The 26754-nt window shown below is 36.5% G+C and overlaps 3 protein-coding genes across 11 annotated transcripts in view; 2 read left to right on the forward strand and 1 right to left on the reverse strand.

The window, feature by feature from the left end:
• rufy3 (RUN and FYVE domain containing 3) overlaps positions 1–6248 on the forward strand; it is a gene marked incomplete at its 5' end in the record, with an annotated part of 20426 nt that extends 14178 nt beyond the window's left edge. For 4 of the 8 annotated variants that reach the window (XM_081365626.1, XM_081365627.1, XM_081365625.1 and 1 more), the window contains 7 exons: positions 473–570; positions 3577–3696; positions 4285–4408; positions 4505–4581; positions 4675–4699; positions 4804–4881; positions 5498–6248. In XM_081365626.1, coding sequence (XP_081221752.1) covers positions 473–570; positions 3577–3696; positions 4285–4408; positions 4505–4581; positions 4675–4699; positions 4804–4881; positions 5498–5641 — 666 coding nt within the window. In that variant the 3' untranslated portion in view covers positions 5642–6248. Of the gene's footprint in view, positions 1–472; positions 571–2358; positions 3360–3556; positions 3697–4284; positions 4409–4504; positions 4582–4674; positions 4700–4803; positions 4882–5497 lie in introns of those variants that run through there. The other 4 variants (XM_081365630.1, XM_081365629.1, XM_081365631.1 and 1 more) reach the window with 2 other exon arrangements.
• On the reverse strand, positions 5784–11380 carry grsf1 (G-rich RNA sequence binding factor 1). The gene is made up of 9 exons (XM_081365632.1): positions 11032–11380; positions 10807–10948; positions 9963–10118; positions 9703–9837; positions 9480–9618; positions 8677–8795; positions 7139–7224; positions 6814–6949; positions 5784–6697 (listed from the first exon to the last, which is right to left on the reverse strand). The coding sequence occupies exons 1-9, from the start codon at positions 11239–11241 to the stop codon at positions 6642–6644; spliced, it is 1179 nt and encodes a 392-aa protein (XP_081221758.1). The 5' UTR covers positions 11242–11380; the 3' UTR covers positions 5784–6641.
• Positions 11381–11929: 549 nt separating this feature from the next.
• mob1ba (MOB kinase activator 1Ba) lies at positions 11930–26149 on the forward strand. Of its 2 annotated transcripts, XM_081366374.1 has the most exons (7): positions 14555–14726; positions 14823–14947; positions 20740–20906; positions 22263–22356; positions 22711–22844; positions 24295–24458; positions 24714–26149. In XM_081366374.1, exons 2-7 carry the CDS (start codon positions 14907–14909, stop codon positions 24789–24791), a joined length of 678 nt encoding a protein of 225 aa, XP_081222500.1. In that variant the 5' UTR covers positions 14555–14726; positions 14823–14906; the 3' UTR covers positions 24792–26149. The 2 variants fall into 2 exon arrangements, with proteins under 2 accessions (XP_081222501.1, XP_081222500.1); XM_081366375.1 differs by lacking the exons at positions 14555–14726; positions 14823–14947 and adding an exon at positions 11930–12165.
• Positions 26150–26754: the final 605 nt, after the last annotated feature.

Here is a 26754-nt window from a genome sequence, read left to right on the forward strand (position 1 = left end):
TTTCAAACCAAACTGACGCCCATGTATTCGACTATGAGGTTCATAGTCGAATCAGACCTCTCCGAATCGAATCGTCGAATCCTCGACTATTAGAAGTCAGCCCTACAACAAAGTGATTACATTTGACACTGCCAATTTAAAGAAGAAAGTAGATGTACGGTGCCAAATCACATAGTGTGTCGAACTTGGCAGAAAACTTTAAAAAATGTACTAGTGTAATCTAAATATTTTTTTGGGATTATGTACTTTTTATGAAGCAACATAAAATAATGGGGTAACTAACCATCCATTGTTTAAAAATGCAGGGCTTTCTATTCATTTGTCTGAAATCCTTCTGCTGCTTCACGTGGCTTTTACATGAGGAATTGTTAATAAGATTAAGAACATTACAACTGCATTAGTACTGCTCAAATCTAGCATAGCAAAACTGCATTTATTTGTAGCATGTTATTGGTGTGTGTCTGGCCTGTAGAGCTCAGAGACCGGTGCAAAACAGAAGAGTGACATCATCAGCCGCTTGGAGGAGAAAACAAACCAGATGGGGAGCATTATTAAACAGCTGGAGAGCAGGTGAGAGAGTATAAGTACATCAGCACAGCATTTACACATGACATGGATACTGTAAAAACAAAGTCTAAGAGCACTAGTGAAAAGTTTACTAAATTCTGATTTAATACACCCTTTTTCATTACAAATGATATTATTAGTATCATAATTGTAGTTCTAAGTAAAAATGCAAAGGAAGAACTTCTGACGTCTGTCCAAAGTCAAATGATCAATGCCACAATTTTTATAATTTGATCTATGTCCTAAAAATAGTCATATAGATAGAATAGATAGAATACAGAATAATATGATTCAGTGATAATGCTTAATTGCTTTTACATTTGATTTATTGTTAATATATTATGACTGAACATTAACTAAAGAACAATTTATATATTTAATATTTATGTACTGTATATATTTATAAATTAACATTAAAGGTGCCGTATGTAATATTGACAGCTAGTGGTTGAAATGGGTATTACAGTCCAAATTCAAAATATTTGAGAGGGGTATTTCTCCCGCCCGCTCCTCCTCAGACTTGACGCTCACGCGGGTTGCCAGTTTAAGGACATGCAACAGGAACGAGTGCAATTGACAATGGAAGGCAATGAGCCTAACACTGTAAGTTTATGAGTTGATTTATCCGCGTTTTAATATGCCTTTTTTCATAGAGCTTTTTAGATGGATGGTGAGGCTTTTTAGTCTAGTATAATCTGCGATCTCTGACCCAGTTAGTTTGCTGGCTTCCATGGCTACAGTACTGGCAACCTGGGGTGTCGAAATGCTATTGGGTAATTGGCAGTGGGCGGAATCACTCAGACCAAAACAAAAACAAACATTCTGACATTTCAAAGTAGAATAACTGGCTGTAGCATTGTTTTTCTTAGACACTAGAATGTGAACTTGGCATGTTTCCTAAATATCTGCAAACATATGGTATTTTAATGCTATAGTGTAGTAAAACAAAATTACATATACGGCACCTTTAATCTAAAGTATGCTTTAAAATGATTTGTAGTTAAAGTCCCCCTGTAATCTATAATTTTATCACTTAAAACTCATCTTGATCACCAAAATGACATATTTAAACGTTTTTTTCCTTGAAAAAAATCTCTTCATGCCTTAAAATAGCTTGAATGTAACTCTACACCCTTGCTTCATTTAGTATACGCCTCCATTCACTTGTACCAGCTCAGAGATCCACCCGTTGACGATCACACGTTGACGTGATTGGTTACAAGGTAGTTTGTGACGTAAGAAACACCAGCGATTTCAAACTGCGTTTATGAGACCGTCTTTGGTTCGCTGCCGTTTTAAGGAGAAAATACTCAGCAATGGTGTTGACAATGAGTTATGAATTTGCATATGGTTTGTCTTAAAGCATATTAAAAACACTACAGATAGATATAAACAACATTAAAATCTTGATTTTCACCACAGGGGGACTTTAACAATATTAAAGTTAACACATTGAACCTTATTGTAAAGTTTTACAGTTTTTTATAGCAAGTGAGAAATTAAATTTTGAATCATAGACTTTCAATGTGGATTTTTGAATCCCACTGTTTATAACAATAATTTTCCAAGCATGGATTGTTCAGGGTGGGCAGATTTCAGATCGGTGATCAAGAATTGTTTCAATTTTTAGAGAAACATTGCTGCCTCCCACAGGTCGTCAACAGTCTGTTTCTAAAATATTTTCTGCTCTCTGTCTCTGTCTTCTCTTAATCCCTTCTTCGCTTTTACCTGTTCATTTGACATTTGTCGCATGCTCATTCTCTTGTGTTTCTACTCATTTTTCCTGAGCAGTGAGAACGACATGGCTAAACAGGCACGAAGCTTGAACACAGCTGCTGGAAAACTCCTTCAGAGGCAGCAATAAAACGATCGCAAACACCGGATAGTTTCTAAAAAAGCCTAAATTAAAGAAGAAAAACAAAAACAAATCTGATCTTCAGTTTGATTTCGCATAACATAGATGACTAGGGTATTTATTTTATTACTGGGTGTCAGATCCATTGCCGTTATTTTGTCTTGGAACCGGACTGAAAACTACAGATCTTGCTTCTGCGTCAACCCTCATTTTTCAATATTGTATGCCTGATCCAGTGCTTCTGTCTTTAGTCTCCCTCTGTATGTTTTAACCGAAGTAAAATGCAGCTGTTTTGGCCAATCTTTGAACAAAGATGGCAGACGTTAAGTTTAAGCAATGGAAATGCATCTCCCTTATATCTCTACTTCTCAATACTGAAAAAAAAAGAGGATAGCAGGACACTCCTCAAAGTTGGTGCATTATAAAAACCATAAAACACTTCAGTCCAGCACGGGGGAAACATTCCTAACAAAAACGTACAATCGTTTTATACTCTAGTCTATATGATAGTATGCAACACCATTTTATTCGGTTAATTTTTGGTTGATCTCTCAAAAATCTTGGTCCTGAATATTTGACCCTACTTGCTTAAGTTTGATGATGTTGAGTGCTTTGGATGCCCAAGCTAAACAAATGAACTGAATATGTTTCTCTCAGGCATATTCAGGAGGTTATGTTAGCTTTTTTTTTGCAAGAAATGATGTTGAGTGCAAGATTGCGTGCCTGAATTATTTTACAGCTCATTGTAAACTTAATTGAAATCTGAATTTGATGCAGTGGTAGTTGATGCCAAATGTCAAAGCTTTAGAAAGATATTTGTGACACCAAGCTTTACAGATTCTGCAAAAAGTCTGGATGATGAAATCCACTAATTTGTGAACGGACTGAAGTGTATGTAGACATAATATAGATGTGAACTGTAGTACAAATATAGCTTAATAAAAAAAAAAATCAGACACTTGTCAGACTGCTTTGTCTTCTTGAGTATTTACAGTTTCTGCTCTAGTCACATGTTTCCTCCTGTCCTCTCTAGCTGTCTTTTAAGTTCCTCCCTCAGTTCTTTTTTATGCTTTTATCATCTTCGTTTTTCCATGGCTTTTTAGTTCAGTTAAGTTTTCATTTCACCTCATTAAGTTAATGTGGCCCAACTTCAGATGTAAGAAGGCAGAAAGAGAGCGGGACCTGGCGGATGAGGCCAATCGACTGTTCAAGCAGGAGTTTGGGGACAAGATTGCGAGTCTGCAGCAAGAGGTTGAGCAGTTACGACGGCAGAGGTACTGAGAATATGTTTTGTTTCAGTGGCTAATATCTAGAAAGCAAAAGATCTGGTTCGTTGTTAATTGATTCATTACGCATCATGAACTAATATTGAATAAGAATGGTAATTTCTGCATTTACAGTACTGTTCAAGAGTTTTGTGTTAGTCAGATTCAAAAATATTAAGCAGCACAACTGTTTTCAACATTGATAATAATAATAAATGTTTCTTGAGCAGCAAATCAGCATATTAGAATGATTTCTGAAGGATCATGTGACACTGAAGACTGGAGTAATGATGCTGAATATTCAGCTTTGCCATCACAGGAATACATTACATTTTACAATATATTCAAGTAGAAAAGTATGTAATAATCTTTTACAATATTACAGTTTTTACTGTATTTTGAATTTATTGTTAAACCAAATATAAATTTAATTATAAATATACATTTTATTATCATTATTGTTATATGCTGACTGAAGTACGCAAGTTAGTTGTCGTTATGATTGTATCAGATGCCACGGCTAACGTTGTGGAAATTATAATCATCGTCTCACGAAAGCGTTATGTTAACAATACCTTGTCTTTCTTGGTGTGATAGATGGATTTTGGAACAAGAGCAAAAGAAATGGAGAGAGCATCCTGGAGGCCAAACTTCTGAAGCTCTGTTAGGAAAAACGCCTCCGCAGAGAGACATAAGGCAGCACGTGGATGACATCAGAAAGGCGAGACCTGCTTTCCACCTATCATGCCATTCAGTTGCTTTCACTATATGTTGTGTGATGTTCCCTGAAATTCAGAGTCTTTTTGTTTTTATATAGGAGTTAGAGTCTGTCAAAAAAGAAAATTATACATTGCGTACTGCACTTGAGGACAAGTCAAGTCTAAGTTCCAGTTTGTAAGTCTATCTTAAATGCAGAACCAGTTGCATGAAACTGAAATTATTTACTTCAATGTTATCAAAGTTAAACTAAAACCGTCTTTCTCTCAGGACACTGTCACATGAAGATGAACAGGTACATTTGACCAGTATTTCTTCTAATATTATCTCTTTTTTTTTTTAAAAGTTCCCTGCAATAATTTCTTATTTTAATATTCACAAATTTCTCTTATTTGATAGGACCAGTCTCTTTATAAAGACGATGACCCTTCCATCTGCCCGATGTGTGAAAATCAAGACTCTCTGACCACACCCAAGGTACCAAAGCAATCCAACACTAAATTTTAATAGTATGTCATTATTGAACTACACTTCCATTCAAATGTTTGGGGTCAGTACATTTTGTTTTAAAGAAATTAATACTTTTATTCAGCAAGGACACATTAAATTGATCAAAAGTGACAGAAAATACATTTGTTTAAAATAAATGCTGTTCTTTTGAATTAATTAATCAAAGACTCCTGAAAAAAAATATCAGTTTTCACAGAAATATTAAGACGCACAACTGTTTTTAATATTGATTATTAGAATGATTTCTGAAAGATCATGTGACACTGAAGATTGTAGTAATGGCTTCTAAAAATTCTGCTTTACCATCACATGAATAAATCACATTTTAAAATAGAAAAGTTGTTTTAATAGTAATTCACAGTATTAGTTTTAACTGTATTTTTGTCCAAATAAATACTCATAAATTTAATTACACATACTTTTGTTCTATCTATCCATATTCCCGTTTTTTCCCCCTCAATGACTAAAGCACAACATAATACATGTTGAGCACTGATTTTGCGATCACAGTACTGTTATCGTCAGTATTAAAACTATGGAATTGAACTGTTTTCCAAGTGGTGTATCTTTTGAACTATTTCAGAGGCAATGCAAGAACTGCAGTGGCGTGTTCTGTGAGAACTGCATGGCTAATGAACTCCCCCTGCCCTCCTCCATCAACCCTGAGCACGTGTGTGACGTCTGCTACTCGCAGTTACTGCAGCAGTACGGGTCCTCCCCATCCTGAGGTCGAGCACAGACTGTCCTGTCTGTAACTTTAACGGTTTATCAACGTAAATGGTGCTGTACATAAATTGCACATGACATTCTGGATCATCTATCAGTTTTGGGCATCTCAATTATACAACATATCAGTAAATTTTTTTTTTCACACATTTGCCAAAAAGGGATGATTTTTACCAGCTCTTTGTTGGAAATGCTTTAAGAACGTATAATTCTTGCAGATGAGTGAAGCTGTCCACCAAGTGGATTTATGCAGTTCTTGTACTTGAATTGTTTCCATCAATTAATATTGCAAGTAAGATAACATAACATTGATGTCTTAATAAAAAAAAAAACCCTGAATTAAGAATATGATCGATTGTAGACAGGATAGTATTTTCAGCTTTTTGAAAACTATGCACTGGAGAAGGCACATACATTAACATTTTAAACTCCTCGAGTCCAAAGTTCATAAATTGTGAGAAAAGATACAGTTCAGACAAAACAGCATATTATGGAACACTACATTAAAATGTTATGAAATAATGAGATAAAAGGTAGTTTTATGCCTGACATGTAATGTATTTTATTCTTATTAGCTATGCAATAAAATTTTATTATGTGGATTCTTCAGTCTAAGCCAATTTTATACATGACCAATATATAAATGCATGAACAAACATTTATGGCAGAATTAAATGTTGGCGGACTGGCTTGGTAAGCCTGGGATAAACAACATACTTATATCTATATTTGAAGTGCATGAAAGATTTCACAAAGTTACAAGTACAACAACGGAACAGTTTATTTTTTTATTTTTAAACATTGGACACTTCCACTACACATGACTATTCTGTTAACATTGTTTCGATTGAATCGGAAATGAATGTCTGAAAAGAAATAACAGAGCAGGAAATATCTGTAAAGTTCTCTTTTAAGGTTGGTTCTATGTATTCTTGTAATATACTCATACTTTGAATAACTTAAATACATTGGGATGCATTTAAATACAGTTTACTTTCATCCTATTGTTCCTCCCTTGATGCTGATGAATTGAGGAACAACTCAATATATCGCTCATCTGGATGACAGAAAAACATAAGCAAACAAAAAACATGTTAATCACTTCATGTTTATATTAAACATTTTGGGCCATATCTGAGTTATTTCAGAAGATCACACATATTCATTGCTTACTTATATACTCTCTGTCTTTGGACATGGCTGACACAGCATCCTGATGTGTTTTGAAGTAGGCTTCTGCCTCACCGGTGGGTCGTCCGTTAGGACTGTACTCTACAAGAACCTTCACCAGTCTGATGGGAGCGAAAAACTGGAACACAAATTACACCTCGGTCCTTCAGTGCTGAGATACTGTACAAGGTCAAATAAGCTTTTAATAATTACATAAACTATTCAAATCTGTAATTAATATTACACTCCTCTTGACCACCTTACTGACTAAGCATATGAAGAGCAAAAAATAAATAAAATCATGCTAATATATTCAATATAACACTACCTTTACAATGTCCTCTGCTGTGGCTTCATATGGCAGACCTCTCATTTGAACAAGGTTTGCTGTTGCTGATGTAGGGCTACCATTTGCTGTGAACAAAAATAAAGTCAGGGTATCTGCTGGGTTTTTACAATCAAATTTAAACTTAAGATAAAATTGATACTGTATGTGCAAGGTCAATGTCTATGTGTATGGGCAATGTCTATGGTAACATACTAAACCAGAAAATGACTGTAAAAACCATGACTTAAACAACTTTACAACTCAAACACACTTTTATGACGTTTTATAAAATGATAAACCTCACTTTTAAAACATTTTTTAAGAACAGGTCATTACATTTTTAATATATAATATTGTTTATATTTTTAGAATCCACATTAGCTTCCTTTTAGCATTTAGGACACTGTGTGTGTCTGCTGAGTAAAATTTAGATTTTCGTATTGGTCTAGACCAGGGTTATTCAATTAAAGTTCACGGAGGTCCGGACAATACTATTTTGGGACGGTTATACATTTCCATCGGGGCAGCCGTAGTACTATGTAAAAGAAAAAATCCAAAACGCTCAAAATAGTCATCAAAGATGAGAATCTTGTGCCCTGAGAGCTAAAGCAACGATGTATTTTACTAATATTTACCAAAAAAAAAGTCATATCCCAACTGGATATGAATATATAAAAAGGTTAAATCAGATGTTTTATTAGGCTAGTATTATGGCACATAGAAGGCCATGGGACTGATAAAACATACTGGTGTAGGGTTTACCTCTCGAGAACAGTATGGACCATTTTTAGATTTTGCTCAAAGTAATAAACTACTAAAAACAAACAACTTGCATAACAATCATCAAAACTCTCATGAACAAAAACAAAGTTAACTAGTAATTGTTTTGTATTTCCTTGCCATCTCTAAATAATTTCCTAAATTATAGCATTGTTTATTATGAAATGTTTTATATGCTGATTAATAACGCTAAATGTATGAGGAAAACAACAAAACGTTTAAAGGTGCCACAAGTTAACTTGTCAAAAACCTTGTTTAGTCGAACGGTCATAGTCATCTGTATGACAGATACACATAATTGTATTTGCTGGCTGCGTTCTCGTTTTCTGCAGCGTTTTAGCAAAAGTATCTATTTTGCTGCTCACCGATACAAATATTAGGCTAGAGGATGTAGCGCTGAAAGATCATTACTATAACCCTGAGCACTTGTGGTGTGAACCACTCCGTTGTTTTGATACGCTGCTGACTTTAAACTGTAGAAATAATAAAATTATGTCCCGCAGTCTGCATGCAACCAAGCCATGGTCCGCCATTTGAATACCACTGGTCTAGACTAAATTAAAACAGCGGACGGGCTGAATGATAATGCAAATTGATTAATAAAAAGTATTCAAACTTTTTATGGCCTTAAATTTGATAAAACTGAATTTGAGACTTTTTAAGGACACACAGGGTTCCTGAAAGATGCATGGGAGTGCACACAGTATACAAGATATGTAATCATTTTTAAAGTCTGGACACTGTAATAAACATCTTACCTGTTTTTATTCTGCGGGGCGTGTCCTCAGCTCCTGGTGTGGAAGCTGAAGTCTCATTTCGCCTACTTCCATACTGGACTTGGATCTCAGTTTTCCTGCTGGGAAAAATCTCAACATACCTGCATATGAGGAAAAAAAAACCCTTTATAAACGCAGATCCGAAACATTTTAGTACATCTTAAATATTTTTGGCATCAAATAGCTAAAAATTGGTTATTTATTACCAAAATTGTCACCTGAAGATGATAACATGCTTAAAAAACATCATACTTCACTGTGAAATTATACATATAGCCTTGAGTGGGAAAATTTCTTTACTCAGGGTCATAAAGGTCGGAAACCGGGAAAAAACCCCGGAAAACTTTATGCATTTTGGCCATTCATTTACACTTAACACAAACTTTTGGAAACGGGTTTCAAATTACACATTTTTTTAAAACGATACCATTGTCTTCTGTGTAGACCAAAAAAAAAAACACAAATTTGTGAAAACTGTGACATCACGTACATGTTCAGTCTATGGGTGTGTAGTTTTTCTTTACAAAGTGGCATCAACATGGCATGCAAAATACAGCGTTTTTAGTCGTTTCCACGGATCGGTGTGAACGGGGATCATTTTCACTATGGTGTTCACCAAAACTTTTCACTTTTAAGTAGGATCGTTGTCGTGTAAACGTACCCTTAAAAGACTCGTTCAAAGACAGCTGTGCAAACATATTTAACAGTTTCAAAGGAAAAGCACATACATATTCCTGAAAAACAATTTGCATTCTTTTGCGTCAAGTATTACTTGATATACCAACCTGTTTCCAATGACATCTCTGTCTCTCTTTAATGCCTTTTCAGCCATTTCCTTTGTGACAAACTGCACAAAAGCATCGCCTGAGTTTCTTCCTTTCCTGTTCAGGACTATTGTAACTCCATCTTCGACAATATCCAACCCTGTTTTAAGAAAATCAAAACAGACAAATGAAGCATAAGGCTTTTATCAGTGCAACGATGTTCAAATGTCACATTATCTCTCACCAGAGAAAAACTGAACGATGTCTTTCTCGGTACAGCTGAAGGGAAGCCCTCGGAGTCGCACCACTCCATCTGACTCCGTAATCGGCTGAGAAGCCTTTAATATGGCTTCAGCATCTTTGTTTGTTATCTCATACACTGAAACACATGACACCAGTGTTCACTATTTATCAACTCTATGTACAATTAAAAACATGATAAACGCACACACACACACACAAAAAAGAAAACAAGCATAAGGTATTTATTCAAAATCAGCTTACCCTCAACATAGCGCTGTCCCAGGTAATGCTTGTGCTGATCCAATGCTTTGCAAACGTCCTCTTCGTGCTCCAGCTCAATGAACGCCTGTCCTGTCGGCTTGCCGTTCCTGTTGTGAATTATATGGATTCCCTGAACTCCAGCTCGAATCCTACAATCTGCAAAAGAAAAAGAAAAAATCAAGCAATAAATAAATAAAGTGGAAAGTATACTTCACATGATGAGCAGATTATATCAGAACATCTTCAGGACAGCGACATCCATACAGTGAGGGTATATGTTGACTTCATTTCTGAATTACTTGAATTTATAAGGCCTCTGAATTATAATAATGATAGTTCATACTTTTTAAGCAGGTAAAAGGCCTTTAAGCATAATTTTGATGACGTCCACATTCAGCTTGCATTCATGTCTTTTTGCTGTGAAATCTAATGATTTTTATAAATTAAACCTAAGAAAAACTTTTATATTGCTATTAATATTTCAAGTAGCACATTTACTGGACTGAAGCAATGTGATTGTCCATACTATGGTCCATATGTACAAATAATGTGAAAAATAAAAGTTTGAAATATGTTATAACAGATTTCTGAGGAAAGTTTATTTGTACACCTCGCACTGTATCATGGGCCAAAACATAAAACACATATCATGCAACATTTTTGAAAAGATTTCATTTATATATTTTGTCTAAAAGTTCAATAAACGGTTTCATTTCAAATGATATCTGACTTATTTCATGTAAGGCTTTTCAAGGTTAACACACCTTCAATTGGCCAAATCAAATAGAGGAAAAACAGCATGTCTCCAAAATAATTTCTGAGACTGTAAAATATCAACAAGTACCAGAAAAGAAGTTTATTAAGTCCTCTGCAGTACATGACCAGGGAAGCCCCCTGACCTGGACGATGAACACTTCCTTTGCTTGGATCTCTGGCTTAGGGGTGTATTCGGGTAGAGGTGGGTACTCATCGTCTTTAGATGGTGCCTAAAACATTAAAGGAATAGTGTCAAACAGTAAATTGTGCCTGGGACAGTATTGAAATGTTTGTACATAAATCAATCAGGTACCTCAATGGACAGGCTTCTTTGATATAGTGTCCATGGATGCTTGAATTCGCGGTCAGCTAAATGTCTCGCTGAACATGAATGAACATAGCGACCTCGTGCTAATGTAGACTGCGCAGTTTTGATATGAGTCTCCAGGCATGGGAACTGCTGCTGTCTCCTGATAGAGCGAACAAGAGAGAACAACAGTGCGCTCCTACTGAATGCAGACATCTTGTACTGTACAAAACTTCAACTTAATACATGCATGAAACCTAAAGTAAACAGACTCGGTTAACACACAGCTCATTTGTCCCACAAATCACGTTGACCTACTGCGTCAGAGGACAACATGACGCAATTAACACGCGCCACTGCACTTGTCAGTCCTTTCAAAATAATAGTTCTCTGTGATTGTAGTTCAAAACAGCAAAATACGGGTTGGATTTAGATTTTTTAATTATTATTATTGTGATAAAGCTAAAACAAATTATTACAACATTTTATGGAAATTATATACTTTTTATTAAGATGCAGTTTATCTTTGTCTAAACAGACTGGACCTTTTCACAATAAATAATCATGAATAACGAATAAATAGAACGAATAATGAAACAATTGTAAATAGTAATAATTTCTAATTATGTTAATTCATTAATTGCATTCATTTTCTAAACAACCAAAATTTAAACCCACAATTTTTTTCTCACAAATTTTATGTAGAATTTATAAATTACCGTTATCCATATGTTGAGTTTGTGGAGAATATATATCGTGTGCATATGCTATCGTTACTATAATATAATATAATATAATATAATATAATATAATATAATATAATATAATATAATATAATATAATATAATATAATATAATATAATATAATATAATATAATATATAACCCTAACGTGACTCTTATTTGAGAAGAAGGGAGGCGTAGTGAATATACTGTCGTGATCTCGCGGGATTTTTCGGCTCTGGAGAGACTTTGGATGGGAAGGAGAACTTTTGCACGGGCAGGATCAGTGTTGGTGGAGTGTTAAGGACATTAAGGCTCAAATAACTTGATTTTCCACCCTTCAACAGTTAAAATAACGGAGTAGTGTCCTTTTCTCATCTACAGCGCATTTTCCTCAAGGAGCGATGAGCTTTTTATTGTAAGTATCTGTGGGTTCTTTAAATGGGAACACTGATGGCTAGTTAGCAAGCGTAGAAATACTGCTTTTGTCCCGAAGCTGCCTGTACATGAGCAATCCTGACTCACAGCCGACCCGACACTTATGAGAAGTGAACAGTTATGACATAAAAAAGCTGACAGAAGCGCAGTTTGATCGTATCTCCGCAGTTTAGTGCGCGACCATCATAATAACACAAACCTGTAACGTTAGTCTGGCTAATGAAGAATACTTAGCCAGTGCATGAGGTCATCAGCATTAAATTGGATTTGAATACTCGTCCTTATTACTATACTTGGGTTTATACTACAGTAATCGTGAACAGAGCCTTATTTTCCAACATCATGTCATTTATGTAAAAGTGATATAGTCGTGTTTTGTGGATTGACACAAGTAGATTTTTCCTCAAATGTGTCCCTCCAGGAAAACGCAAAAAGTCACCAATACTTGCTAACGTTACCTAATAAGTGTTCTGTCGCTTTCACGATATGTAAGTTACCTTAATAATTTGACATCAGAGTGCAACCTGAAATCCAGACATGAATAGTCTGGATTATCCCACTATAATCCCTGTATACTGTACAGTAACTCAGTGTAGTAAGTCTCAGTGCAGTTCATTTTGTTTTTAAATGTTGAATTGTGCTCGTGCAAGCTGTGTTGATTTTCACATTTATGTTTTTCAATTGTTTTTCAGTTTCTCCTAGGGCTGGGCGATCATTAAAAAAAAAAGAAAAAACGATTTTGAATCGCGATATTCATACATCTCACTATTTTCTACTTTTTTCTATTTGGATAAAAAAAAATCTGTATTTGTTTTATAATTTTTATTTTTTATTTTATTTCACATCCTGCCCAATGTTGTCTTTCAAGCAATGTTCATAAATAGCTTTATAAAACTGGCAAAATTGGCTGTGAAAGCAAAAATAGGGAATGTAACCAACATAGGCTGCTACAGTATATATTATTTGCAAAAAGGGGGTTAAAAATTACATCACACTCTAACATTGTAGCAACAACATTACAGTCTAAAAACTAAAATAATAAAGAAGTAGAAGTTAAATTCACTATAAATATTCACTAAAAATAAACAAACAGAAGCACAGACTAAATGTTAACAGTTTGGCGCTTATGTGCACTCGTTCACTGAAGTCTGTGAAGTTTAGCATATACTCGATTACATAAGGCTTGTGTATCACTGACAGTAGAGCTGCACTATTAATCGTTAAAAGATCATGATCTCGATTCAAACACCCTCACGATTCGCCTGTCTATTGTACATCTTATAACATTCAAATCTGTGTTTGCACTGCAGCTGAGCCAGAGAGAGCAGATGTGATATAAGAAACAGCTTCACAGACAGTCTTTCAGCCACACAATATAGTTATTTCTGTGTTACAAATATTTATATTATCACAGAAAAACTGGGATTAAAGCTGAAAAGCTGAAAAAAATCAGTGTTTTAATCAGTGTTCTCAGTTTATCCAGAATTGTGCAGATCTACCTGACAGCAAAATGGAAGTTTTTGCATGACCTTCTAACATTTACTGATGGAGAATATAACAGTGAAATGTGCTGTTTTCCTTAGTGCATAGCTTTAAACTATACGTGTTAACTATATCTTACTATAGTTATTTTGAAAACCCTTAATATAAATCATTTCTCATATTTAGGACAAATTGGATTATGCACTTTCCCATGCTATTTTTCAGATGTGCTAAATAAAATAATATCATAATACCAAACTACTGTATGTCGATATAAACTGTATTGCGTCATCATATATCATTTATAAAAAGATATCGATAAATTGTACAAACTCTAGTTTGTAAACTCAAACTCAGCCCTAGTTTCTCCCTAGATGTGGGAGATCTCTTTCCTTGGAAACACCTTACAATGGATTTAATTGTGTTGTAAGAGCTAAATCATAGAAACTAATAATACATAGAAAAGTATTATGTTTTGCTTGAGTATCTCTAGAAGAACAAATATAATGCGTCAACAATGTAGAGTAGTGCATTTCTCTCTTCTTCTGCTTTCCTTTGAAAATGGGAAGTACTTGTGCTGTAACTTAGGCTGTACGATTCAGTTGAGTATGAAGAAAAGAAAAGCCTTACATTAAACCTTCCACCAACTTACAACTAGAAATTAAACTAATATGAGAGATGAAAATTCATGTGCCCACTGCCCTCATTATCTTAATCAAATAAGCTAACTTCCTGTCTTCCTGTTAAAAACAACCTGTCTCTCACATGACTTTAAATTGATCTGCAAAGAGTGTCTTTCACCATTGTTTTGTTGCTAAAACAGCATAATTATGCCCTCAAACAGTTTGTGCTCTTGGTCTTGGCCACATGTTTTTTGCTTTGTGAAGACAGGAATTTCCCATCTGACTTCTGCTTGATGCTCTGATGCTGTCTCCTGACTCAGGGAAATGTCATTAAGGGTAAAAGATAATTTCATTTGGGAGTGCCACGGCCTGAAAACGGGTTGCAGGTCTGTTCTGATCCTCTTTATTGTTGGCTTGACACATGCTGGTCATTCAAGTGAGTTTTTCAGAAGGTTTGTCTGGATTTGTTGATCACTTCTAGTTTCCCTTTGTTCTTTTCTGTGCAAACCCTGTCCTGTTTGTGTCTAAACAGAGCAACTGTTGAATTGGTGAAGACAGGCTGGCTTTGAGGTGTTGATGGATCATGGACCAGTAAAGGCACATACTGTATGCTTGAATGTTTAACTCAGAGGAGGAGTGGCCCAGCTTAGATGTCAGGTTTGGGAAGTTTTACCTGTATATGAAGTCTTTAGGATGTGTTATACATCTCCATATAGCTCTCTACTAGGGGTGTAACGGGTCTCTGTAAAATAAAAAATCTAACCATACTGTTCTCCACTCACCGTTCTCACTCATCTCAAATCCGATGACCCATTATAGATGGGTCATCTATAATGCGGTTTGTTGAAAATAACTCGTAAAACAGACAGCTAGGCTAATGTATCTCTTTGTCGATGGATGCGCTTTCTTAGCCTGACTACGTCAGACTTCGTACTTCCGCTCAATTTTAGTTTGCTTCTGTACTCAGTCTGAGATAGCGACCTATCTTCCCGTTTTCCTCCGGCCTCAAAACAGCCAGCCAATTAACGAACAGAGGGCGGGCTGAGAGCCATGACGTAGACGCTGATTGTACCGTGGATGCGTAGATTTACTTCACATAATCAAGTTCGCTCGATGGTTTTGTTTTCGCATCATACATGTGTTTACAGTGGAAGTTAGATGCGGCTGAGCCTGCGCATAACACGTCATAACCAAACGTAATGTGATTGGCTTATGGGTAACCAATGCCCCCCCCCACCCCCACGAGAAAGAAAACGCTTTTCAATTATGCCCTTCCAGACTCTGTCTATGAAGCAAAGCGAAGTAGCAGAGTTTGGTATTACCAGGTTAGCGCTTTCTGGCTTTGCGTAAACTGTTCAATATGCCGTCATCACCTGGGTGTTCTGAATAGCGTGTGAGCGCAGGTGAGACCTAGCCTAAACAGTGCACGTTACTATCTGTGTTTAAACTTTACTCATTTAAAGGATAATTCCGGTATTTAGCACTTTGAGTCTCTTTTCTGGTTTGTTGTGGATGAACTAGAGTGGTGGACACAGAAATTTTAACGATGGGTCCTGTCTCGACTTTTTGACTCGTTTAGAATCGCCTTTGACCGCTTCAGAGTCGCTGGCTACGGGCATGCACAAACATGTCCTTAAAACAACCCTTAACGTTCGTTTTCAAAACTGTGCAACTCACCGAGTGGTTAAGTGGTGTTCGTTGATGTTCCAAAACAAGTAGCTTAGCGAAATACAATTTCTGTCATGTTTTATTTGGCATTTTGTAAAATCCCATTGATTTCTGTTGGAGGATTCATTGCTCGTTGATATTACTGCGCTACCGGAAACGGAAAAGACGCTTCAGACTCAAATATCGAGCGGAAGTTTATGCGCGGTTGTGAGGTATCTGAAAAAATAGTTCCACTATAGCAAATAACACAGACTGAAATCATACATTGCACCAATATATTTGTTTTTAATCATCAACGAACACCACTAACCACTCGGTGAGTTGCACAGTTTTGAAAACGAACGTTAAAGGTTGTTTTAAGGACATGTTTGTGCATGCCCGTAGCCAGCCACTCTGAAGCGGTCAAAGGCGATTCTAAACGAGTCAAAAAGTCGAGACAGGACCCATCGTCAAAATTTCTGTGTCCACCACTCTAGTTCATCCAAAACAAACCAGAAAAGAGACTCAAAGTGCTAAATACCGGAATTATCCTTTAAGCCTTGCCAATTAAACATTCAGGAGAACTCTCGTTTCCCTGAACATAGCACATACCGAACCATACAGAAACCGTGACCCTAAAACCATGATAAAAAACCGAACCGTGAGTAATTTGAACCATTACACCCCTACTCTCTACAGGGGTTTTTGAACAAATCTCTTGAATGAATGATTCAATGACAAATACATTTTTTGACAGTCACTTGTAGCCACCTACTGGTGTTACAATGCAATTGATACAATCTTTATTTGAAGTGTGGTGATTTGCTCTATTTTGATAATGCTACTGTAGACAGCAGTGTTTATATCCAAACTTTAAACTTTTATCCCAGTAGGCTACTTCTTTGATAATTTGAATAACTGTTTTAGAGATGCTAGCGATTAATCAGTGATTGATTAAGTTAAACGATAAAACTTCTCTTAAAAATCAATTGATGGTTTATTAAGCAAGGTCATCATTAGAGTTTGTAGTTTTGAGGTGTGTGCAGCTCATGTGCAAAATATGTGCAGCAGACAGATGAGGAAAAATGAAGCGAGCGCGCCGTGCTTATGGTATTCTAAGTGTATTAATGTCCTCGAGCTATGCAATGGATTAGGTAGGATAACCTTTAAAAAAAAAAACCTTGCAGGAAGGGACTGGGGACTGAAAAACCCTCCAAACAAGGGATTTTACAAAACATAAGAACTACATACTTGTGTAATCACCACAATAAAAGTACATAGAATAAACAATATAAGATCCTGATTGATGAGTGATGATCTTCCAGTGCTGCTTCAGCTTTGTGCTCCTATTCTAGGGCGCATGGTAAATCGAGACTTGTCAATCTGAGCGATCAAACCAATCTATGCACACCTCAGCTGTAAAACAGTGTCCATTTGGTCTCTACTTATCGTCCCTAACCACTATACCATTACCCAGCCCACCACACCCGAGATTGATTGGTTGAACTTTAAAATGACGTTAGAAAACATTGCGTTATGATCGCGATGCGATCAGATCCTGGAAGTCCTATAGCTTAAGCCAAGCAGCATGTCACATCACTCTGTGATCTATGCATTGTCTTATGTTGTGTTTGGGCTTGGTCGAGACCTCTTGGTCTGAATAAAGATATGTGATCTACTATGGTTTACTAATGTTTCGTGAAGTTACGAAAAAAAACGTGACACAAAAGCATCAGGGGTATACAGTGTACATTGTGTCTTAATGAAATACTTCTGCTAATCAGTTGTGGGCCACTATTACCTAAAACCTTGTCTATTAATGCAGATTGTCTGTCGTTCTAACTACTTTGAGTAAAGATTAAGCATGGAGCAAGATTTGTTTTACTAACCTTTATGTTACATCAGTCATTTACGCTAGAGCTCGGCTAATGTATACACTGTTATTGATACAGTTTCCACATGTTCACTGCAATAAATTAGAAAAATACTCTCTAAATAAATAAGTACAAGTAAAATAATCGGTTTGTTGATGGCCATGCACTTGTTAATGCCAGGGGGGCAGGGTTTCACAGGGCTTGAATTTCGGTGCGGGATTGCGGGTATTGCGCATATTTTTTATCATTCCCGCAGGTCTCCCATTTATAATGCGGGAAATTCCCGCAAACATTGATTCACTTTAGCATGTAGGTTCAGGTTGTATTAGTAAATTAATCCACGCAGATGGAAAATCAAATCAGTCATTTTAAAACTGTCTGCGAGACGCAATTTCACAAACAGCGTGAGTGATTCAGCGGCGCTGCGTCTTCTATCTCGCGTCTCTCAAAATGGGTTGCACAATGCAATCGTTAAGCGCGCAGCAGGCGGCGGAAATACACTCTCGCATTTCGGGAGTCGATCGGGCCAGCATTGCATCACGAGTAACTAAAGTTTACCATTTGCACGTCTTTTCAAGTCTCACCAGTTTAAACAGTCACGCGATTTTAAACTCTTCGGTACTTGCGCGCTGTCTGAGAGATGCTTTTTTCTCTGCACACATACATAGAGTAAAGCAGCCTCACAAACAGCTCGCGGGTAACAAAAGTTATTTTTCGTGGATTATAAATCGCTTTAACAGTCAAAAACATAAGAAAATGATGTCAATTTCGGTCTTGGAGAGTATCCTCTAATCTAAACACAGTCGGTTATGTCTTAAATAAGCATAAATCGCACGTGACCGTATAATGAAAACAGGATCCGTGCACTAGCTCTTAAAGGGACAGCAGCCATATGTGTCTGTCATTAATTTGTTTGTCAAAACAACAAAACATAGCTTTCATTTTAAGGAATCAGGATTAATAGCCTATGAATTTAATTTAGTCAGGACTAAAATACTACCCAGTGTTATTTTACATTTGATTAGGCTACTTTATTCAGTCTCTGTAGTATTTCTGAATAGCCTACTAGTTTTAGACCTAAGCAAAAACTTTTCTCTTTATTTCTCTTTATTGATATCTTTATTCTATTGTATTTATTTGTGCTACTTTTTTCAATTTAATTCAAAGATTGAAATCAAGCTTCCTTGAGTTGTGTAAATTCTTAAGAACAAAATGACCCCATTGTAAAAATGCAATGAGTAGGCTAAGCATACATTTAGGCGAGATAAATGTAATTAAAAAAAAAGTCTAAACTCCCCCCTCAAATTAAAAATTCCCCCCCATAAGAATCACCTAAGGGGGGATTTCCCCCCCATTTTCCAAAATGAAATTCAGGCCCTGGTTTCATATTATTTTGAAGCTTCCCCGGGCGCCGCCATTGATTAGCAGACCATCACCTGCTTTTAGCATTCCATTGACTCCCATTCATTTTGGCATCACTTTGACAGCGAATAACTTTACATCTGAGGCGTTTAAAGACTCCATTTGTCCATTATTTATTTCTAAAGAAACACGAAAATGTATAAATGGCTCCATTACCTTGTATCTTACGTTATGGCCCCGTAGAAGCAATTTTTGTAAACATAGGCTAACGATTGCGTCATAACCACACAACTCTCTGTCGCACAGTAGAGAGATTACCGTATGGACAGGAGGAGAAGCTCGCGGGCAATCGGGGAGACGTGGAGGCAAAGTGACAAAATAATGAATCAGAATACTTAGCAAAAGTTTCTCCTGCTCCTATCTCATGGACACCTCCTACTCACACTCTCCGTCTCTGCAAGTTTCAGAAGGGAATGATTCAGATTTCTCTTGGCACAGCTACTAGAAGACAGACGGGTTGCTCACGTCACATCTATGTCGTCAAGCTCAGTTTGAGTCTGCGCAGTACGCTCGGCCATCAGGAAGTGAGAGCTTCTAATTCACTTCACTTGTCTCCGTCGAATCCAATGGGGTCGCTGTGTCCAGTTTATATACTGTCTATGGTTAATGCTGATGGTGAGGAATTACAGTTGCAACATCTCAAACTGAGTAGCGTATCACTGAGAAACGTCCTGCTCAAGTTGTCCTTGCGATGGAGGTTCGGGTTGAATAACTACTAGTTTTTTCAATGTTTCATCATCGGACTCGAGCTCGGATTGATATGGGAAAATGGACGTTATTGTTCGTTACTGTGTTTAGTTCACGGTGTAGGAAGCCTCAGCACACGCAGAGCTGACATTGTTATGGCAACGGGGTTTTTTGTTTTCGACATGAGTGCTGTACACGGTAGACCAATTTACAACAGACTGAGCTGTCTGGCCAATCAGAGCAGAGTAGCTCGCGGAAAGGAGGGATTTAGAGAGATTGATTCATCTGACGAGTCGTTTGAGAGTCAATAAAAATGTGGTGATGTTCAATTGTATATTATGATCAAATTAAACAGTTTTTTGACCTTTGATGCATGTAAACCTGTTGTAGGAGACTCCAAAGCAACATTAGGAAACTTTAAAATAGCATAATAGGGGTATTTTAACAAATAATCGTGCAGCTCTACTTTAAAGAATATTATTCATGGCAGTATACCGGGATTAATTTATCCCAGCAGCTAGGAAACGTTTTTGAAGAATATTACCCCTCATCTTTGCTTATAATAGTGCTGCCAGACTATTATGGTACTCTACTATATAAATGTGACTTTTCCTAACCAACACCTGCTTCTGTTCTTTCTTACCTTATTACTTTACTGTTTAATCCCACACAAACAGGTTTCGTTACTAAAAATAAAAACAGTATATCATGTTCAGTGATATAATTTTGCTTGACAAAGTTTTTTTGATTCAGTGCAAGTGTGCAGCAAATCATTAAAGTGTGAACATCCTGCATTCTTACTCTTCTGTTATTCCACAGTGGAAGCCGCTCGTCAAAGACGTTTAAACCGAAGAAGAACATTCCCGAGGGCTCGCACCAGTACGAGCTCCTGAAGCATGCAGAGGCCACTCTGGGCAGCGGGAACCTGCGCATGGCCGTCATGCTGCCCGATGGAGAAGATCTCAATGAATGGGTGGCAGTCAACAGTAAGCATGTGACTTTAATCTAGGGACTTCTCCTTTTTTTTTTTTGCATCCGCAGTGTGTGTAAAAAAACTGCTGTGATTATAAAAGTTTTTTTATGTTTGTCCCATGTAGTTCTTAATTGTAAGTAGGTCTGTAGAATTAAAAATAAATTTCATTTAAGAACTACATAACTATAAAAGTATTGTATGTATATATGTCATTATTATTGTTCTTCTCTCTTATGAATAATGTGAATAGCCTAATGATGTAGACATGTCATGCATCATTCCTTCCAATAGCATCTCAGACTAATGTGTCTGTCACATTCAATATTGTGGCTTCAAAAAAGTGGCTCCTAAATGTATATATTTTTTCCCTTAAAGGTTTAGTTCACCCAAAAATGAAAATTATCCCATAATTTTAACTTTATAAATTGTTACTCTGCTGTTTGTCAATACGTCATGCGTCGGGTCAGAGTTCACTCTCACTCTTCGGCCAGAACTCGTTACCGGAAGCCAGTGATTATAGTTAATAAAGTTATAAATATGTTTTTTTTTTTTTTACAAAAACGCGTCGCTTTACTTCAGAAGGCCTTTATTAACCCTCTGGAGCCATATGGATTACATTTATGATGGATGGATGCTCTGTTTTGGCTCCCATTCACTCTTATTATAAAGCTTGGAAGAGCCAAGGAGATATATATATTAATATAATTACGATTGTATTTGGATGAAAGAAGAAAGTCATATACACCTAGGATGGCTTGAAGTTGAGTGAATTATGGGATAATTTTCATTTCTAACCCTCTAATATTAAAAATGTTGTTTAATATTGATGTTTTCACAAATATTCTATCTGTACATATGCTAAAATCTTGGATTTCAAAACCCTTTAAAATAGGTACAGTCAAAATCAGTGCTGTTTATTCATGCTGACACTCGGATCTTCCCAGTTATTATCAATTTTATAAGGCCTGTTTGTAGGTCAGTTTTGCAACATTTCAGAGGCAGTTTCTTGGATTCGTTCATAGCCTCTGGCCTTCTTCTATTTTTAGCAATAAAGGCAGTGGAGTTTTCTTAGGTTGTCAGCCTCAGGGACAGAGGGCTGAATACAGACTCTGGCAGCGCTGATGTTGCTAGGGTTTAAGGTTTCATCTAATTACTGCAGCTCATGAAATATTGGGTGTACCGAACTTCTGTTATATAATTACTGCAGGGTTTCCAAAACCACTTGAGGTTTGTGATGGAACTGTATAGGGTAGATATTTATTTTGTTATTGTTTAGAACAAAATATGATTCATTTCAGACCGTAGGTTTTTAAATGTTTTAAGATGCTGGCATGAGTTTGTACTATAATGCTGTTTCATGTGCTTGTAGCTGTGGACTTCTTTAACCAGATCAACATGTTGTATGGGACCATCACAGACTTCTGCACTGAGGAAAGCTGCCCACTAATGTCTGCTGGGCCTAAGTAAGTATGAACAGGGATTTATCATGTGAAATATTTTGAGCATTACACTACTGTTCAAACGTTTTTTTTTTTTTTTTTTTATGTTTACGTTTTTGAATGAAGTCTCTTGTGCTCACCAAGGCTGTGAGCATAAGATAATTCACTTTTGAATGGTAATTACAGATTAAAGTACAGAAGTGTTGCATTAAAATATATATATATATATATATATTTGGTAACGTATTTACATGTTACTACATGTACTTACTATAGTAATAACAGTAACTAACTCTAAACTCTATAATAAGTACATGCAGTTAACTAAAATCACCCACTCATATTTCTTTTAATTATTTTTTTGTGTGTTGTCTGCAGGTATGAATATCACTGGGCCGATGGAACCAACATAAAAAAACCAATAAAATGTTCAGCTCCAAAGTACATTGATTACCTGATGACTTGGGTCCAAGATCAACTTGATGATGAGACACTTTTCCCTTCAAAAATAGGTTTGCTGCTCCTTTAATTTATTGTGCATGATATAGAAATTTAGCATGCTTTTTTTCTTTGTATAGCTCCTCATGATCATGGAGGGAACTGTCCACATGGTGGCGCTTTTAAAACATCATCAAAACAATTCAGTCTTCTCAAGGAACCTAGTTACCACATCCACAACATAATTATATTCTGCTGGTCATTTTTCGACCATTTCCTTTTGCTTGGATTCTAAATTGCCCCATTATGCTCTTTTAAAGGTTCCTAATTTAGTTTTGAAGGTCTCCTACAATAGGTTTACTTGCATCGAAGGTCAAAAAGCGCTTTAATTCTCTCATAATATACATTGCAGAATCTCCTCTTTTCTCACAGTGTCTAAGACAGTTAGATAAAATGAAACGACCACTTCCATATTTGAATTTCAGCTCTGGAGGCTTGTAGTGATACGAACAGTAATGATGGCGTCAGTTTTACCGTATTAATTCGAGCCCGAGTGCTCATCCTTTGGAAGTGCACGCAAGATGGTCTTGCTTTCGCAGCACAGAAAATGGCGTCTTCTTGACAAGTGACAACACAAACCAAACTTTTCCATGCTTCAGCTACAACTACAGGGCAAGTCAAAGTAAACGTTGTTCGCAGGCAGCCAATGAAGACCATAGGCTGCCGCTGGCATTATGCAAATTTGTTACAAACCTACGTAGGTTTGTGCAGAAAGTAAGGACTTTTTTCATTCACAAACAACTATTTTACACACTACATGTAGGGCAGGGGTTTCAAACTCAGTTCCTGGAGGGCCACAGCCCTGCAGAGTTTAGCTTCAACCCTAATTAAAGGAGAACTCCGGTCAATTTTAACATTGAGCTCATTTTTTTTGTAAATTTGGAGTGCTGTCAATACAGAGAACAACGACAAAAATCGGTGTTGCCTACACCGTGTTATCCTCTTTTTAAAATTTGCACCCTGTTGACTTCAATGGGGCAAGTTTTAAACCAGCTTTTAGCCTCTTACCATCCTTGATGTGTCATTACAAGTGCACAGCCAATGTGAGTGATTCCTTCAGAGTGAACACGGGTGAATCTGACAGCAGTAGATGTGAAAGATATTAATAAAAATTATGTTATTTCAGCCAGCGCACATACCTGTATTTTCTTCCTGTTTTCGGTCAAAGTCCATAGTAATCTTTTGTCGTTGTTCTCTGTATTGACAGCACTCCAAATTTACAAAAAAATTAGCTCAATGTTAAAATTGACCGGAGTTCTCCTTTAAACACACCTGATCAGCTAATCAAGTCCTTCAGGCTTATTTGAAAACTCTAGGTGTGTGTGTGTGTGTGTTGAAGCAGGGTTGGAACAAAACTCTGTAGGGCTGTGGCCCTCCAGGAACTGAGTTTGACACCTGTGATGTAGGGTAATATCAGAAAAAAATGCATAATATGGTCATTTTAAAGTTGTTTTACATTTACAGGGGTCCCTTTCCCAAAGAACTTCATGTCGGTGGCCAAGACCATTTTGAAGAGACTCTTCCGTGTTTACGCTCACATCTACCACCAGCACTTTGACTCTGTTATCCAGCTGCAGGAGGAGGCGCACCTCAACACCTCTTTCAAGCACTTTATCTTCTTTGTTCAGGTGTGTACTTGTCATTGAGGTGTGCGTGTTAGTGTTTGTCGGGGTGGTTTGGCTTACCATAAGCTGATGAATATGATGTTTTACTGGGCCAACTTAAATGAAAACATCTCTCTCTCTCTCTCTCTCTCTCTCTCTCTCTCTCTCTCTCTCTCTCTCTCTCTCTCTCTCTCTCTCTCTCTCTCTCTCTCTCTCTCTCTCTCTCTCTCTCTCTCTCTCTCTCTCTCTTCTCTCTCTCCTACTTATTTTTTTTTTCAGGAGTTTAATTTGATTGATCGTAAAGAACTAGCACCCCTTCAGGAGCTGATTGAGAAGCTCACATCCAAGGACAGATAAATCTGCTCTTCCTATCAGCATCTTCTCTAGTTTCTGTGTACAGGCAAGCCTGGCTTTGTTCTCTCTGTGTTTGACAGGTGTGTGGGAATGTTTTCCTTTGAGAGTTAGGAAAAGGCGGACTCCAAAAAAGCCCTTGATAAGCCACAGCTCAACTATAGGTCAAGGTTATAGTGGAATTATACTGCAGTCCTTTTGACGTCGTCTCAAACACGATCTAAGTGCCTGATACGTCCACTTTCAAAATTGTTTGTATAAAAAGCACTACCATTGCTATAAAACTTGCTTTCGACTTTATTTTAGGAGTACATAATAATTAGGTTTGTAAGTTGTTTTTTTTTTTTCCTCTTAATGGATTTATTTAGAAGTTCATAGATTTAAAAATACTGAATGAAGCATTCATAGATTTTTCACGGAGATGAAGATGAATATTTAAGTCTTAGCTTCTCTTAAGTGCTCGTTTTAACTGCTCCCTGTGTCTCAAGACGTATTTGGGATTTCCGTTAGCAGTTTCCGTAGTAGTTGAATTGAGATTTTATCCAGCCCTCAATGAATCTTTCCTTAATGTTACACATTTCACTCATTAACGAAGAACACTGGGCCCTCAGTTGGCCTGCCAATGCTTTTATACCACTACATTACTTTTGAATAAGTACTTGTTGTTGAGCCAGTTTTACAGATTCACTCCCAGAGGTCAGGGGTTTGTCTGTTGGAAGCTGGGATGAATGAGCTGACTATGCAAGATCAGTATGTACTATTTAATCGAATTTTCTCATACCCTATGAAATACACCTTTTACAGATTCTGTTCACAGATGTTGACACTATGGACACCTTTAAAAAAAAAGTATCTTTTTAATGTGAAGGATACATTTTTCAATCTTAATTTTAACTCCTCCCAGTCTGTATTAGTGTTTCAAAGAATTAAAACAAGATAAATTATGAGGTGGTTTGCAAAATTTGAATGAAATCTATGACAGATTGATTCAAACTTGATGCTAGTTTAATAACGCACAACAATAATAGTGCTGACAAGATAGTTGGTGGTCCTTACTATAATTTAAGCAGTGCATACGTTTGGTCTTAATGAAGTTTCACCCCATGAATGTTTCTTTTTCTGAATGTTACAGAAAATGTGTTGCTCTGAATAACACACAGCTAAAATGTTTCTCAGAGATTTTCACATCACTTCATTTTAGAACAGTATGAGATTGATTATAGACAAATGTGATAAACATTTTGATGGCAAGTTGTAAATACTGTAAACAGAAAAGGTATGCAATTGGAATAACATGAGATGTCACTTGCTGAACTTTTGTGGTACAATGCTGAATACTGTTTATAGGAAAATAAACCTGTTTGAACAAATTTTGGATTTGTGGTTTTGTTAATAGTTTGACCATCAGTATGTATTTGTTTTTTCATTAATGAATTATACTTGCTATTACTATTACTAAACACATCAAGTTATTTAGAATAAAAAAAAAAAAAAAAACTTTACAACAATATAGGCTATGCATATACATAATACAGATTTTTTTTTTTTTACCCACTTCATACATATATGCAGGACCTTGATGAGATCCAGTTCCTTCAAATCAAAATTCTTCACATAAAGTACTCATTAAGTCTCGCCTTTCCCATAACCCCTCCTTGAATCAAATAAATATTTTAAAAAGGAAGGAACGCATTGCACAATGTGTTTGGGTGTGACATAATCTGCTGTCTGGAGATATCAATTTTAACTTGTCAGTCAACTTAGTCATATGTGATCATGATTTGGTTCATGCCTCAGGTCTGTGGTGTTGGTATTAATTTTCTTGTCCTGAATGATATTAGTTGAAATGAGACAAACACAATCATCAATCACAAACTCTGTGAGCCAATATCAACCAATTACAATTAAAAATTTACTTCAGGTGTGTATCTGAGGATTTAAAGACATTTGCAGTCATTTTTTTCCCTCA

This window comes from Scardinius erythrophthalmus, assembly GCF_964197995.2.
Source record: "Scardinius erythrophthalmus genome assembly, chromosome: 5".
Classification (NCBI taxonomy): Eukaryota; Metazoa; Chordata; class Actinopteri; order Cypriniformes; family Leuciscidae; genus Scardinius; species Scardinius erythrophthalmus.

What these genes read in the sequence shown, in the direction of transcription:
- mob1ba (XM_081366374.1), top strand. Translation starts at nt 14,907, where the DNA reads ATGTTTAACTCAGAGGAGGAGTGGCCCAGCTTAGATGTCAG. An exon ending in ACTTTTCCCTTCAAAAATAG is followed by an intron (nt 22,845 to 24,294) that starts GTTTGCTGCTCC and finishes TTACATTTACAG; the next exon opens with GGGTCCCTTTCCCAAAGAAC. An exon ending in ACTTTATCTTCTTTGTTCAG is followed by an intron (nt 24,459 to 24,713) that starts GTGTGTACTTGT and finishes TTTTTTTTTCAG; the next exon opens with GAGTTTAATTTGATTGATCG.
- grsf1 (XM_081365632.1), bottom strand. Translation starts at nt 11,241, where the DNA reads ATGTCTGCATTCAGTAGGAGCGCACTGTTGTTCTCTCTTGTTCGCTCT. An exon ending in CATCGTTCAGTTTTTCTCTG is followed by an intron (nt 9,619 to 9,702) that starts GTGAGAGATAAT and finishes TTCTTAAAACAG; the next exon opens with GGTTGGATATTGTCGAAGAT. An exon ending in GCCCCGCAGAATAAAAACAG is followed by an intron (nt 7,225 to 8,676) that starts GTAAGATGTTTA and finishes TTTTGTTCACAG; the next exon opens with CAAATGGTAGCCCTACATCA.